The 14,988-nt window shown below is 34.8% G+C and overlaps 1 protein-coding gene across 1 annotated transcript; it reads right to left on the bottom strand.

The window, feature by feature from the left end:
- Positions 1-242: 242 nt before the first annotated feature.
- LOC107794909 (sulfite exporter TauE/SafE family protein 3) lies at positions 243-7,461 on the bottom strand. Its single transcript, XM_016617469.2, has 12 exons — positions 7,061-7,461; positions 5,955-6,114; positions 5,104-5,304; positions 4,961-5,025; positions 4,461-4,494; positions 4,275-4,363; positions 4,119-4,205; positions 3,933-3,983; positions 3,619-3,840; positions 1,021-1,114; positions 791-931; positions 243-681 (listed from the first exon to the last, which is right to left on the bottom strand). Exons 1-12 carry the CDS (start codon positions 7,280-7,282, stop codon positions 596-598), a joined length of 1,452 nt encoding a protein of 483 aa, XP_016472955.1. The 5' UTR covers positions 7,283-7,461; the 3' UTR covers positions 243-595.
- Positions 7,462-14,988: the final 7,527 nt, after the last annotated feature.

The following is a 14,988-nucleotide window of genomic DNA, read 5'->3' as shown; positions in this document are numbered from 1 at the left end:
TCACTGATTACTTTTTTTTAACAGGTAGGTATATATATATATATATATATATATATATATATATATATATATATATATATATATATAAGGAGAAGTTTTGAAGCTTTATTTTTAGAGAAAAATGTTCATCCTGTCTTAGACCATATTCTCAATATATTAGATATCAATAATAGCATTTTCCTTGAAAGAGACGTGAATTAAAAAGCTCAAGTACAACTGCTGGCGATCGAAATAAACAGTCATGACATCAAACCAATTCAGATTATCTTCCATGGTAGTATTTTACACAACGAGAGCACGGTTTTACAAATAAAATGAAATTAAGAATTCCCATTTCTATTTTTTTTCCTATTATTTCTGGTGTTCAATTTCAAAACTGAATCTCATTTCATGCAAATTGATAACAAAGGGCAAATCCCACAGCAAACTTCCCAAGAGCAGAAATCTTTCCACAGCAGATTTACTGCCGGCATATAGCTAATGTAGAATGGAACTAGCTAATTTGAGACGGTGGATATCTTCTTCCACCTAGCCAAGAATTCAAGTTAGTGAAGCACTATGTACGACCAGTTTGCTTCACCTAACTTGTACTTAATTAAGGATCATATTTGCAAAGGTTCTCGAAGCCCATGTATTCATGGCGCTCGATCTTCCCAATCATGTTCGAGATTCCAACCCCACCTGTCAAACCAGAAAAGAAAATTCTAATACCAATACGATCTGAAATGCTGAATGAAGTGATGATTCATACAGGAGGGTTGTTTATGTATTGATGCTGATAGATCCGTACCTAGTGAAATTGCGCTCACAAAAATTGTAAAGGCAAGTATAAAGATGATAAGTGATGCTCTTCCTAGTATCACAATCATCCTCCTCACAACATGTTGCCCAACTAAAGCAGCAACAGTTGCCACGGCAACGAAGTACGCAGCTGCAGCAAGGATACAACTTTTAGTTCCTATATAAAGGTGAAAAATCTACCTTATAACCCGTTAATTTAAGGGATCAGCACACACATACCATAAGGAACTGGAAAACGTTTTAGAAGGTAATACTCTACAACAGACATTGATGAGGAGAACATCATTGCAAAGGTGGCAGTTGCACTTGAAACCTAATAGCAGAAAACACAGTTACATGAGACAATGGCTATAAAGTATGATAAGAAGTTGAATAGATATGAACACAGATCACAAGTAAGAAGATTCTTCATCCAAAACACCCTTGAGTTCAGCCATGGACACTTCAGTGAAGGAAAAATGGTAGCTTAACTCTTTGCTATTTGTACTATCCAACTACCAACTGAATTTTGAAAATATACATACACAGCTTTATAATTGTATAAAGACTACAAAGCATGGATGCTTTTCATCCTTATCACAAAAAAATAGTCTGCTTTTCATATATACCGCTGCTAAAGACAATGCATCAAACTACTCATTTTACTGTAATTCAGATTTCTAATGCAATCAAGCAAAAGCAAAAAAAGAAAACCTCAGCCGCATAGGGGAATAAACAAATTATGAGAAACTTCAAAGATGACAAGAAAAGCACTTTTAGCTGTAAGATTAACACGAGTATATAGAACTATAGGTAAAACGAAACATGGAAGGAAAAACGGGAAACGATTCATGCATGAAGCTAGAGGAAGATGATACGTGAATGTTATAATACACAAATACTATTCCAATTTGTCGAGAAACGAAGTATCCAAGAGTTATGCTGAATTCTACACTTCAAAAGGCAAACCCCTCATAAACTTAAGTGGACATTATTCAGCAGAGACTTTTATAGGTGAAGCCAATGTTTCTATTGACCACGGAAGTTGTTGAAAATTAAGAGGCATATATATACATTACTAAGAAAATAATAACTGAAATCGTCTCTAACAAAAATCTTTAGGCCATCTTTCTTAAATCAAGATATTTGGGGCACCTTATCTTTGACTCTCACTGTTTGAGTTTCCCTTTCAATCCAGGAAATCAAGAATTCATCTGTGTTTAAGATCCCTTTGACTTTGGATCCAAAAAATTAAATGCTAGAAAGCATGGATTAAAAACTTCAAATTGTCTTTTTGAGTACCAACACATTAGCTTCTGAGAATCTCCAAAAGGTTTGTTGCCCATACACAAGTTTGGTCTGGCTTAGATTTTATTGCTTAAGCCACCATAAATCTCAGGCGGATCAGCCTGCAGCCCTAACCTCCCAACTTTGACGAACTAGTTGTCCAATTTTGTGGCTATTTCAGTTTCTAAAAATACTATTCGGTCGTGGTAAGAACATGATCATTAAATATTATCAACCTCTAAAAGACTCACACCCTGGCATAGATAGCTATTGAACCTGACTCAACAATAAGCCCGAACAGAGCAGGGAGCATATGGGAACCTCATTTCAGGAGAAACATGCAGGACTGGGAACTTGATGAACTCTTTGACCTATACAGAATTCTTGAAGGCTTCACAATAAACCCCCAAATCCTAGACAGCCTAAAGTGGGGCAATTTTTGCAAGGGTACATATACGGTGAAGGCAGGATATAGCAAATTGTGTGTATCAAATGGAATGATTGAGAATTGGCCATGGAAGCATATATGGAGGTCAAAACTACCTACAGAAGTAATGTGCTTCTCTCGGACTGCCCACAGAGATGCTATCTTGACCCAGGACAACTTATGCAGAAGAAACTTTCATCTAGTAAATAGATGTAACATGTGCCGCAACAACTCACAATCAGTAAACCATCTTTTTTTGCACTGTTCAGTGGCAGCAGATATATGGAATATGTTTTTAGCAGTTTTGGTATCAGTTGGCCCACTCAGAATAATAAGGTAGCAGTTGAATGTTGATGCTCTTGGAAAGTTGGGAAAACCATCAAGAAGAACTAGCAAATGATCCCAGCATGTATTTTTTGGTATATTTGGACAGAGAACACCGACAAGAGGGGTTGCTCTGATGGTAAGCAACCTCCACTTCCAACCAAGAGGTTGTGAGTTCGAGTCTTCCCAAGAGCAAGGTGGGAAGTTCTTGGAGGGAAGGATGTTGGGGTCTATTTGGAAACAGCCTCTCTACCCCAGGGTAGGGGTAAGGTCTGCGTACCTATTACCCTCCCCAGACCCCACTAAGTGGGATTATACTGGGTTGTTGTTGTTGTTGTTGTTGTTGTTGTTGTTTTGGACAGAGAACACCAGATATCTTTATGGTATTTCAACTCCCAACAGCCTCTTGAAATCTAAGTGTTTGATGAACCTTGTTAGTTGGAATAACCTTTCCCCTGTAAATGATGTTATTCCCCTCTTAGATTTTATTAGCTCTTCCTATGGCTTAATAGTCATATTTTTGGTTTTTGGTTTTGGTTAACTCCTAGTATATAGGTTTTTTTGTATTAGGAGTTAACCAAGGCTTTTCAACTTGTACTTTTTCTGCATCTTCTTGATGCCTTTAACGCAACACCTTACTTCATCAAAATTTTTTTATTATCGGCCGAAATAAAACTCAGCAATGCATAACCAGCAAAACAAAGCAACTACTGATTGGTAGCATTTGTGCACCCTAGTGTATGAAGAAAAGAATTTTTTATTTTTGCACCATACCACTTAAGGATAACAAATAAACATACCTGAGGAGGAACGCCCAGCTCCAAAAACATAGGGCCCATGATAAATCCTCCGCCCAAACCAAGAAGCCCGCCTACTATACCAGCTACTACTCCAAAAAAGCAATAAACAATTAGTTGCAGCACCCGGAAGTTAGTTCCTTGTTCTCCCTTGGAATCAATTCTTCTCCAACCCTTGTATAGGCTAATAGCTTCATAAGATGATACTCCAAGGGAAACTGGGATCTGCAGGACATTGAATGAGTTCATGTTCATTGCTAGAATAATTTTTGGGATTTTAGAGTTTGTGTCAACCTTTAACATAGATAAACACAAACCTGCAACAGGTTCACCACCCAATATAGCGCTGTACAATTGTCTGTATAATTCTATTTCCACAACACAAAAGGCCAGTTAGTTTACAAAATTAACAAAAACTTAAAAAACAATCGAAACTCAAAGCATCAACGCTGAGTATACACAGGATCATAAACAAAGAATATAGATACGAAAGAAATGAAAACCTTGCCAATTTGCAGTCCTAGAAATGCAACCCAAACAAAAGACAGGAGTCCAACTTCCTTCCAGCAAACGTTCTCCAGGATAGGCACCTAAAAAGACATAGCTTATTAGATCAAAACTATCAGGATATTATCATTTCAAGATCTAAGATGTGCCACCTCAGGTTCGGAAGAATCTGTTCCTTTCTTTTCAGTGTCATCGTTAGAACCACCGGGAAGGAGCTTGTAATCTGCTTCTTCACCAGCACCTAGCACAAAGAACCAGATAAAAGGAAATGAAAAGAACACTGAGATTGAAAGTCCACTAAACTCATTTATAAAAAAGAAGTTGTTTCTATAACCTACCATTTATGCCTGACTTTTTTGCAGCCTCAGCCTCCTGAAGTAAGGAAAACATATGATCAGAGGCGTATGCACCATATTAGTACCGGGTTCAATTAAACCCAATATTTTGATGCGGAGCAAAAATTAATATTTAAAATCTAATAAAAAATTGGAATAAATAGTAGCTCCGAACCTATAACTTTAAAAATACAATGAGTTCAATGCTAAAAACCTTAAAGGTTGAACCCATAAAGTTTAAATCCTGGATCCACCACTGCATATGATTATGAAAAAAACCAACACTTCACATATATGGCCTCACTTATATACCCTTGCTAGAATTCAATGGGACAAGGAATCTCGATGCTAGGAGTAGTATCATACATATAACATGCTATTTACTGTACAGAATGGATGCCACTAGAATAGGTGAAAAGAAAGAGCAAAAGCACTAACACTTCAAACGTGCTGTTTCAGTGCATAAATGACAGTATTCAAATAGGAAGAAATTATGCGTTAACCTTTTTCATGATAGTCTCTTTCTTCCACGTCTCAACCCCTCGCAAAAAGGCCTTGGTTGATGTAGCTGCAACAATCATGTAAGTTCAGAAGTTTTGTTGGAGCAGTTGGTAAAGGAAACATGAAACTTCGAGTGCAGTCTTACCGATGAAGAGTATTATTAGCAGAACTGTGACCATCCAATCAGCAAATATCACATTGAAAGTAACTCCAATACTAATGCCAAGCATCAGCATTGGCTGGATGAGCACAGCCAAGTCATAATCAATAATAGGCATATCAATCGTTGGATGCCTGAGCTTTAGATTATAGTAAACAGTAGAGACCGAAGATCCCATGATCATACCTGACAACCAAGAGTAGAATCTGAGTCCCTTAACCAGGAGAGAGCAGCTAATAACTGGAGGAAATTCAGAAATTAAGACTTCCTGCTACAGTGTGCTGATATAGTGTGAAAATTTTAGGGGGTTTTACACTTATCCTGCTTAAAGGGAAGAGAAAAGGGAAAAAGCATTTATCAGGGAGTAAATTATCTAATATATACACCTTGTCTTATCTAGCCTCTAGGTTCTGTTTACAAATCCAAATCACGACTTAAGCTAAAAGACCCTACTATTACACTTCTCACAGAAAGGGAAAAGTATATCCAACATTATGCCACCATAAGATAACTGAATTTGGCTCAAGGATTGTGGAGGGCAGGAAAATTTATTGATAAGGAGTATGAAGAACGTCTTCCAATGAAAACTTGAGTCAGGAGTTTTTCCAGGCAAAAGGTTCAGGGTCTATTAACTCATTTCTCATTAAGTTCCATTCTGTTTTCGCTTTTTAACATTAAGTTCCCTCACTTCAGTAATCATGGGCAAGTCCAGAAGGATCAGCAAAGAATCTTCACTTCACAAAATAAATACACACTAGAATTTGTGCCATTGAAGATATGAAACGAACAAACAATTTCCTTAAAAGTCAATGTTATACTAATGCTCCCTATCTTACACTTTGAAATTGCAGTAGATGATTTTGGATCAAATCCAACAATAAGAGAAAGCATAGGTACGAATATGCCACCACCACCAACACCACCTACACTCCCAAATGCTGCTCCCAAGAATCCAATTATGGAACCGACAACAATTTTCCATCCAAATTTCATATCCTGCAATGACATTCAGTAGCGACATTCAGAACTTCCATTGTCAACCATAGTCAACAGGATTAAACCAAACAGGAGCCTACTGAATATATCCGGGCAGCTATAAAAGTAGAATATTATAAATCAAAATGGCTCATGAATGTGGCAGTTCAATCATAGCTCAGATTCCCAAAATGCCAACATCTTAGAGATCAGAAGCATCAACTCACATAATTACTCTGGAATGTAAACTTCACATTGGCCATCTTACTCATACATCTTAGTCATGTGGATTCAATTTTTTTCTTTTACCGATCAGTATATATATATATATATATATATATATATATATATATATATATATATATATATATATATATATATATATATATATATATATATATATATATATATATATATATATATATATATATATATATATATATATATATATATATATATATATATATATATATATATATATATATATATATATATAAATTAGGAAGCAAAAAAGGGACACAAGTGCACATGAATATGCATATAGATAACTTATTGGTGCATTTGGGCGGATTTAGTATACAAGGGACGGGTTCATCTCAACCCAATAACTCCAATAACTTTAGCTTAAACCCTGTATATGTGTTAAAAATTTTAAATAGGTACAAAATAAGAGTTTTCAAACTCAGTAAATCAAATGGACTGAGGTAGCATCCAATTGGACTGCTTGGATTTGGGTTCAATTTACTCTCGCTCAATTAGCTAAGCTACTCATAGATTCAATATTAGTCCATTAAATGGTCCCACCTAATCAGCAAAATCATGTTTAAGTAAAATACCAACTACCACTATCAATCAATCTTGCAGATCACATAACAATAACAAATCACTACAAGCTCTAAAAATTCAAAGCTACAAACAGAATACAACAAAATTAAAAGTTCATTTAAAATGAAGAATATTTAATCACCGGCCAAACATGTTGGTAACCAGATTCATTAGGCTTCCACAAGAAATTGACAACATCAGTAAGGTAATTAGCATCTGACTGCTGCTGATGAGTTGCATTATTATATATTTGTTCCCTCTTCAAACTTCTTTCAGCTGAAACAAAAATTGCAGCCAAAAGAAAACTCCAAGAAATTGACAACAGTGGCCTAAAAATCTTCCACCTTGTTCCAACTCCCGCCATAACCAAAAAAATATTACTTTCAACTAGCACAAATTAACCTTTATAAAACAAGATAAAGCTTCAAACAAGGAAATTAAAAGACTCAATTTTGTGAAAATGGGGAAAAAAGGGAGAAGAAAAATAAATTAAAAATAGGAGTGGGAGACAACTAGACGTAGTGGATAAATGAACGAGTGAATATATAGGAAAATGAGACTTTAGTTATGTGAATCGCAACTGCATAAAACGACACAGTTTGAGTGGCTTGTTGATGGGAGACTTGGATTTTGTGTGGGCCCGCGTTGTGAATCGCATTAAGTGGGTTCCGAAGGCAACTACTCCTTCACTTCACGTTCATTTCCTTCCAAAATTTCTCTCTCCAATTTCCCTTTTTATTAAATTAAAGTAGAGAAACTTTTTTGAGTCAACTTTTAGTTATTTTAATAAAACAAATATTACTGGAAAAAAAAAATCAAATTTCTTTTGTGTGCAATTTCTAATCTGTACTAGCTACTAGACTGTAACTCTTGGTGGTAGTTAATTTTAGTAATTGGTTTGAAAAGAAAAAAAAGTGAGTACAAAATTTTTAATATATATAATTGTGTTATGTGTTTGTCCTGATTTTCTTATCATTATTTGGTTTTCCTATCTCTTGAAAGAATGGACAACATATTTATTATAATTGAGTTTTCCTTTTTTGTAGAAGAAAATTATTAATCTCACATATTTGGCTAGTCTCTTTTCATGTAGGAAACACAATATAGTCATGTGGGATTTGAGAGTCGTGTTTAGAGGGAAGAACTTTACGGGACAAGTTTTAGTGTGTCACTTGTGTTTGACTCTTGGTGAGGTTGTTCTCTCGAACCTAATAAATTGAACTTTTTACAATTGTAAAACGATAAATGAAATGCATGCACAAGATCTTCACAAATTTAATTATATAATATTACGTTTAACATTAACCCAAAATGGTGTTTTCGTGTGATTTTCATAACCTGATTACTTATGTACGGAGTTAGGATAATCGTTGGTCGTGTATAATAAAAAGACCAAATGTCATGGTCTAATTTAGGGAATACATTTCACTCATTCTTCAATATGGTCTTAGTAACTAAATCTTACAAAATGCATAGTTATAACATAAGGAAAACAAAAAACAAAAAAAAGACGAATTCGTTTAAAAAATGTCAACGGGCCTCTATACAACTTAGGAAAGTTTGATAAGTTTTTAGCTATTTTCATTCTTTTTGGATAAATTCACCAATACATGATTAGATAATCTAAACTTTTTTTTCTGCATTAGATTATCAAAGTTGCAATATAAACGAAAGGATAATAATGGTGTTGGCCCTTTTTCTTGGACCTTATCAGGAAAAAAGAAACAAGTCCGAAAGCCTTTATTCTTACCCCAACGTGTGGAAACAAGAAAAAGAGTAAAAAGCTAAACAATGAAAGACCATTATTATTAAAAGAAACAAGTCTGAAAGCCTATATTCGTACCCAACGTGGGGGAAAAAGAAAAAGAGTAAAAAGGTAAACAATCAAAGACATTATTATTGCTCTTTTCAGTTCTCACTAAATAAAGCAAAAGCAAAAGCAAAAGCAAAACTTGGACCACTCAATTCTCACCTAACACAATGTTGGATACGTGTGATTTATTTTAATGAATATTTAATTAAGAAGTACAGTAAAAAGGAAACCAGAGCAGAAAAGACCATAAAAAGTGGTTCACATTTTGGTCAATATATATATATAATAAGGGGATGAGCCATGAGGCAGGTATCAGTTGATTCAGATGTGAATCAGATCTTGGAATTGTTTATTTGATTCCTTTTACAAAGTTAAATATTGACAATTAGTGGAACAAATTCTTGGCTATTAATACAAGTTTAGCCCATGTTACCTAAAAAAATAATGAGTATATTTACGACTTTTGATTTTTTTCTCTATTGAGTTAAACTACCAGATTTTAAGTTATAGATGTTCTTTTGGTTTTTTGTTAGAGGTGGATTTTGGTCTTTTTCTCTTTGACTTTATACCTTATTTAGGATTCTAATAAATACTCCTAAAAGGAACGCCATCTAACAATGATTTTTTTTTTTAATACTTGTGACAAATGAAATGATCAGACAAATGTGAGATAGAAGTTAATAAAAGTGAAAGAAATTAATAAAAGGTCACAGTCATACATAAGATTAGAGTTTATCTCATTTTCTTTTTGAAAAAGAAATAAGTTGTTGTGGTTCATGCATTTAAAGGGTTGATCTAAAGTCACTCAGTTATTTTTTGTCACTTAAAAGTAACTAAACTTTATCATTGTCACTTAAAAGTTATTTTGGCTCAAAACCCTATCATAAATATGATATGACATAAACTTTAATGAGAAAATCCAAAAATAAATGTCACATAAGCTTAAATGGATCATACCAACTTTAAATCCATTTCTTCCTTAATGTGATTTGACTCATAACCCAAATGAGCTTCAATAGGGGAAAAACACACACCCCTAATAAAATTAGGTCTTTCGATTTTTGTGGGGTTTTTTATCGTACAAATACAATCTTTCTTTTGTCTAAACAATTGCAATAGGTTGTTTGTAATTACATGTTCATTGTGAAAATAGACTCTTATTAACTTTATTATTATTCTTGTATGCTTATAATACATTAATATGTTATGTGAGATGAATACAATACTATTTTAGTTTCACTAGAAAATTATAAATATGTTATGTGAGTTGGATACAGTAGTATTTTAACATTAGAGTTATAATAATAAAACGACTCGGATGGGGCATACAAACAAGATAAAATTTTTTTAGCATAAAATAATTATAAATGGGCATTACGTAACAGAAAAGGCAAGAATTTTATAGTATATGATAATCATTTTAAATTAATGTGAAATTTAATATTTTTTTATTGAAAGCATTTGGGTTATGGGTCAAATCACATTAAGGAAGAAATGGATCTAAAATGGGTATGATCCATTTAAGCTTATGTGGCATTTATTTTTGGATTTTTCTTATTGAAGTTTATGCCATGTCATATTTATGGTGGGGTTTTGAGCGAAAATGATTTTAAGTGACGAAGATAAAGTTTAGTTACTTTTAAGTAATAAAAAATAGTTGAATGAGTTTAGTGAAATTGAAAGATAGTTGAATGACCATCAATAAAACTAATCCTGCATTTAAATAGATACATTTTCTTACAGATTGTTTTCAGCCTAAGATGAAATTACGATGGCAGGCAATTGAAACATTGCTATTTGCTAACATATTCCATAGTGGCAAAACACGAAAGAAATGTTGCATAGGAAGTAAGCCTTATGTGTTTCAAAGTCATACGACCTCATATCCAAAGTGAACAATATCAATAGTCAGTAAAGTTGTTACATTCTAAATAAGTACCACTTCACGTGTAACATTGGGGCATTTGCATCTATACTCGTTTTTTGTGTCACGTTATAATTTGTGTTCGTTTTGTAAAAAAAATTACAAGCGTACCCGCTTTTTCGCATAATTTCAGCATACGGGCTGAAGTAGCAAAGGCAATCACGCAAAAACTTCAGCATTCTAATAGCCAGGCCTGAAGTTCACCTCTAGAGCTGAAGTTTTTGTTTTGTAACTGGCGAACTTCAGCTCTAGAGCTGAAGTTTTTGTTTTGTAACTGGCGAACTTCAGCTCTAGAGCTGAAGTTTTTGTTTTGTAACTGGCGAACTTCAGCTCTAGAGCTGAAGTTTTTGTTTTGTAACTGGCGAACTTCAGCTCTAGAGCTGAAGTTTTTGTTTTTGTAACTGGCGAACTTCAGCTCTAGAGCTGAAGTTTTTGTTTTGTAACTGGCGAACTTCAGCTCTAGAGCTGAAGTTTTTGTTTTGTAACTGACTGGTTTCCGCTATTTCTGGAAATTTCTTGCTATCAGAAGCAAATCCAACCACTGAGCAAATAGTTTCTATAGCTGAAAACACAGAGCAATTAGTTTCTTCCACCAGTGATGATGGAGTGTCAACCATCATATCAACTCTCCTTTTCGTTGGCTTATCTGTTCTCACTATAGGGGTAATTAATTATAAGTTTCTTAATTTTTCTTTAATAGATGAAATTATGGTTGTTGTTAATTGTGAATTTTCTTTGTGTGAATACAGGTTATATACATAGCCGTAACAAATTTCTTGCAGAAAAGGGAGAAGGAGAAGTTTGAGAAATAAAAGGCGGATATAACTTTGAGGAGGAGAAGGAGGAGGAGAAAGGGGGCTGAAGTTGTTTAAAAAGTGGGTACAAGTTGAAAGTTTTTTAAAAAATAAGTATAAGTTAAATGGGGGCGACCAAATAGGGCGCCCTGTGCAATTTTTACTGTAACATTGGGCGATAGTGGACCTAATCGCATTCGTTGAATATAGACAAATCTCATATTATTAAGATAAGTGGTGAAACAAACTTCAACTACGGGTGTGTTTGGTATGAAGGCATGGTGGAAAATGAGTGGTTTTATCATTTATTTCCCTTTGTTTGGTTGGTGAGTGAAAAAAAAATTTCCGAAAAATATTTTCTAGTGTTTGGTAAGAGAGTAGAAAATATTTTTTTATGCTACTCTCCTCACCTCCATTCCCTCAAATCCCCATGTTTTTTGTATTCTCCCTCTCCCTCTCCCCCCAAATACCCAATGTTTTCATGACTCTATTTCCTTTCAAAAATTTAATTATTCTTCTAAAAATTCACACAAACCTAAAGGAACTAATGTGTTTTTATTTTTATTTTACGCAAAAATAACGTTGAAATTTGTGCTCCATAACTAAAAAGAAAATATTTTTTTTTTGGTTGAAAAATGAGTTCACGAGGAAAATATTTTTCAAAACATTAAAGCCAACCAAACATGGGAAAATTAGAAAATATTTTCCTTCGTGCCAAACACACCCTACGTCTAAGCAATTTTCACATTTTTTAGATGATATATATGTAGAGATGGCAATACGGCGGGGCTGTTATGGTGCGGGTTCAGCCTTAACCCGCATAGAGTTTAACCTGCACTGTCCCGCACCACATAGCAAAACATTCTGCTTTCAACCTGCCCCACCCCGCAAAAATCCATCCCGCCCCGCCCCACTTCGCCCTGCAAAAGTCCGTCCCGCACCGTCCCACAAAGCAAAAAATTCCTTTTTTCATTTTAACGAGCAATTTCTCTTTGGTTTTTTTTTTTTAAAAAAATTATCGATGGCCTATGGCCTTGTTTTCTCTTTTTCTTGGTCGATCTAGCTATGCCAATATTGTATTTCATGTGCTACCGTATGTCTACTACTAGTATTGTTTTAGCATATTACTCCATAAAAAAAGTAGTAATTTGATTAGTAAGTTAATTATAATAATCATTTTTAATTATATCTTCTTAAAACTAGTATACTACCTTCCTACTTAATAGAAGCGTCAATATTTTAATGATTAATAATATGACACTAAATTTCTCATATATATATATGAACAAAGATAAACTGGTCAAAGAGTGCTAGTCAGATATGGTCTTTATAGAACGGTTAAAGAAACTTAAGGAAAACAAAAAAGAGAAAAAAGAGCTTGAATTATTGGTAATATCTGAATACTTTCAGATTTATAACTAGAATATGACCCACATATTTAAGCTTAAAGGAGCAAGAAAAGAGGAGGAGATTAATGAACTAACAAAATCTAAAATAAAAATATAAAGACGAGCAACAGAAAATTTATAATACCAAATTCCAATTGACAAAGCAGATTACAACTTTAAGAAAACATTTGAATCCTCTTTAACAAAACCAGCAAATGCACGGTACAGATACTGAACAAAAGGCTAACCCGCAACCGCAGTTAAATTTTAAAAAAAAAATGCTTGAACCCGCCCCGCCCCTCATAAGCTTAAACCCTCTCCGCCCCACATAAGCTTAAACTTGCCCCACCCAGCACCCGCCCATATGGTGCAGCAAACCTTATTAAGGACACTTAGTCCATATATAGAATCATAGACAAATCTCTCGTGCCAAACGACCCCTAAGGATATATAATTCCATAGAGTCATAGACAAATCTCATATCAACAAAATATGAACAAGAGATATTGTATACATAAGGATGCAAGTCTATGACTCTAATAATGCATTTTAAAACTGAGTCAAAATCAATCATATCACTAGTTGGTTATGTTGTAACAAAATATAATTCCTTGTAACAATTTTAGAGTTCTGTCAATTGCAAACTAACCTATCAAATAATTTCATGCCTAATGCATGGCTGCTATATTAACCTATTCAATGACCAATAACCAATTCATAATATTTTTATCGTGCTTTTGTTCCACGTTTTATTCACTTTTTATTGTTCTTCTTATGCTCGACCCAAAATAAAAATTGATTTTGTATTTCTTATAATGGAAATTTTGAGAAATTAGTTCGTGCGTGTGTTACCTTTGAAACGTGAGAGTTTCTAAGTGTTTCAAAAGGGACTAAGGCTAGGCATTGGGCAAATCTTAGTGTTGGCTAAAGAACGACTTCTGTTCTTTGTCAAAAGTGGGGTTGTGGTCGACTTGAGATCATAGTCAAGTGAGGGTTCCTTTGTATATTTTCGAGATTAATACAAGGGTTGGAATTTTCCCGTATTGACTTGTGTTCTTTCTAATTTGCTGCTAGAAATCCGTGAAGGCCAAACTTGCTGAAAATTTGGCTAAGTGGTAAGAAAGACTGAGTCAAGTGCGCAACTTGACTGGCGCGCGGGTGCGACTTTGGACTGACCATGTCATGGGGGCATTTTTGGTTAGTCCAAAGTCACACCCGCGCAACAGTCAAGTTGCGCACTTGACTCAGCCTTTCTTAACACTTAGCCAAATTTTCAGCAAGTTTGTCCTTACCGAATTTTTAGCAGCAAATCAGAAAGAACACAATCTAATACGGAAAAATCCCAACCTTTGTATTAATTTCGAAAATATACAAAGGAACCCTCACTTGACTATGATCACAAGTCGATCACAGCCCCACTTTTGACAAAGAACACAAGTCGTTCTTTCCAACACTAAGACATGCCTAATGCCTAGCCTTAGTCCCTTTTGAAACACTTAGAAACCCTCACGTTTCTCTCTTGTTTACCACTTGAATTTCACACGAAATTGCATACTTCAAATCTGACTAAGTCCAAAGACACCTATTTATAGCACATAGGTAGCCTTTAGGACTTGACATCACATGGACACGTGTTGCTTACAGCTTTTGCCACTTGTCGGGCTAAGGCTAAATCAGTTCCTAACTTGTAGTTGACATCCCCAACTACTTAGGCCATGTTACACGCGAAATTATAATGGATACAAGCATAAATTAGTCATGGGTACAAAAGGTTATGAAAAGCTAATCGTCAACTGCTTTGGCATGTGCATTGCATGTGCCATCTTGACTTGGCCAGCTGATTCATGCCCAAGGCTGGCATTGCGCCCAGCCTTGGCTCATTTTGAAATTGCTCCGCACTAATTCCTTGTCCGCAATCAGCCGCCCATGATTTTTCCGCACACGCCCGACGCTACTGCCGCTCGCACATATCTTGGTCGAGTTTCTGCCTTGCCCATGTCAACCATTGTTTCACCCATGCCATTACTTGTATTTTCTTTCACATAGCCTTACCTTAGCTATTGAAAGCCTTTTCCATCATTCTGCACTGCCACATTTTAGCTTAGCCCATACTTGTTGCTGCCACAACCTGAAGTACCCGTGCCACTGACT

Source organism: Nicotiana tabacum, chromosome 1, assembly GCF_000715075.1.
Source record: "Nicotiana tabacum cultivar K326 chromosome 1, ASM71507v2, whole genome shotgun sequence".
NCBI classification, from domain to species: Eukaryota; Viridiplantae; Streptophyta; class Magnoliopsida; order Solanales; family Solanaceae; genus Nicotiana; species Nicotiana tabacum.
This window is presented reverse-complemented; position numbering and strand designations above follow the sequence as displayed.

Coding starts and splice junctions, on each gene's coding strand:
- LOC107794909 (XM_016617469.2), bottom strand. CDS start 7,282: ATGGCGGGAGTTGGAACAAGGTGGAAGATTTTTAGGCCACTGTTGTCA. Junction 5,026..5,103: donor GCTAATAATACTCTTCATCG/GTAAGACTGCAC, acceptor TGATTGTTGCAG/CTACATCAACCAAGGCCTTT. Junction 3,841..3,932: donor GGGTGGTGAACCTGTTGCAG/GTTTGTGTTTAT, acceptor AATGTCCTGCAG/ATCCCAGTTTCCCTTGGAGT.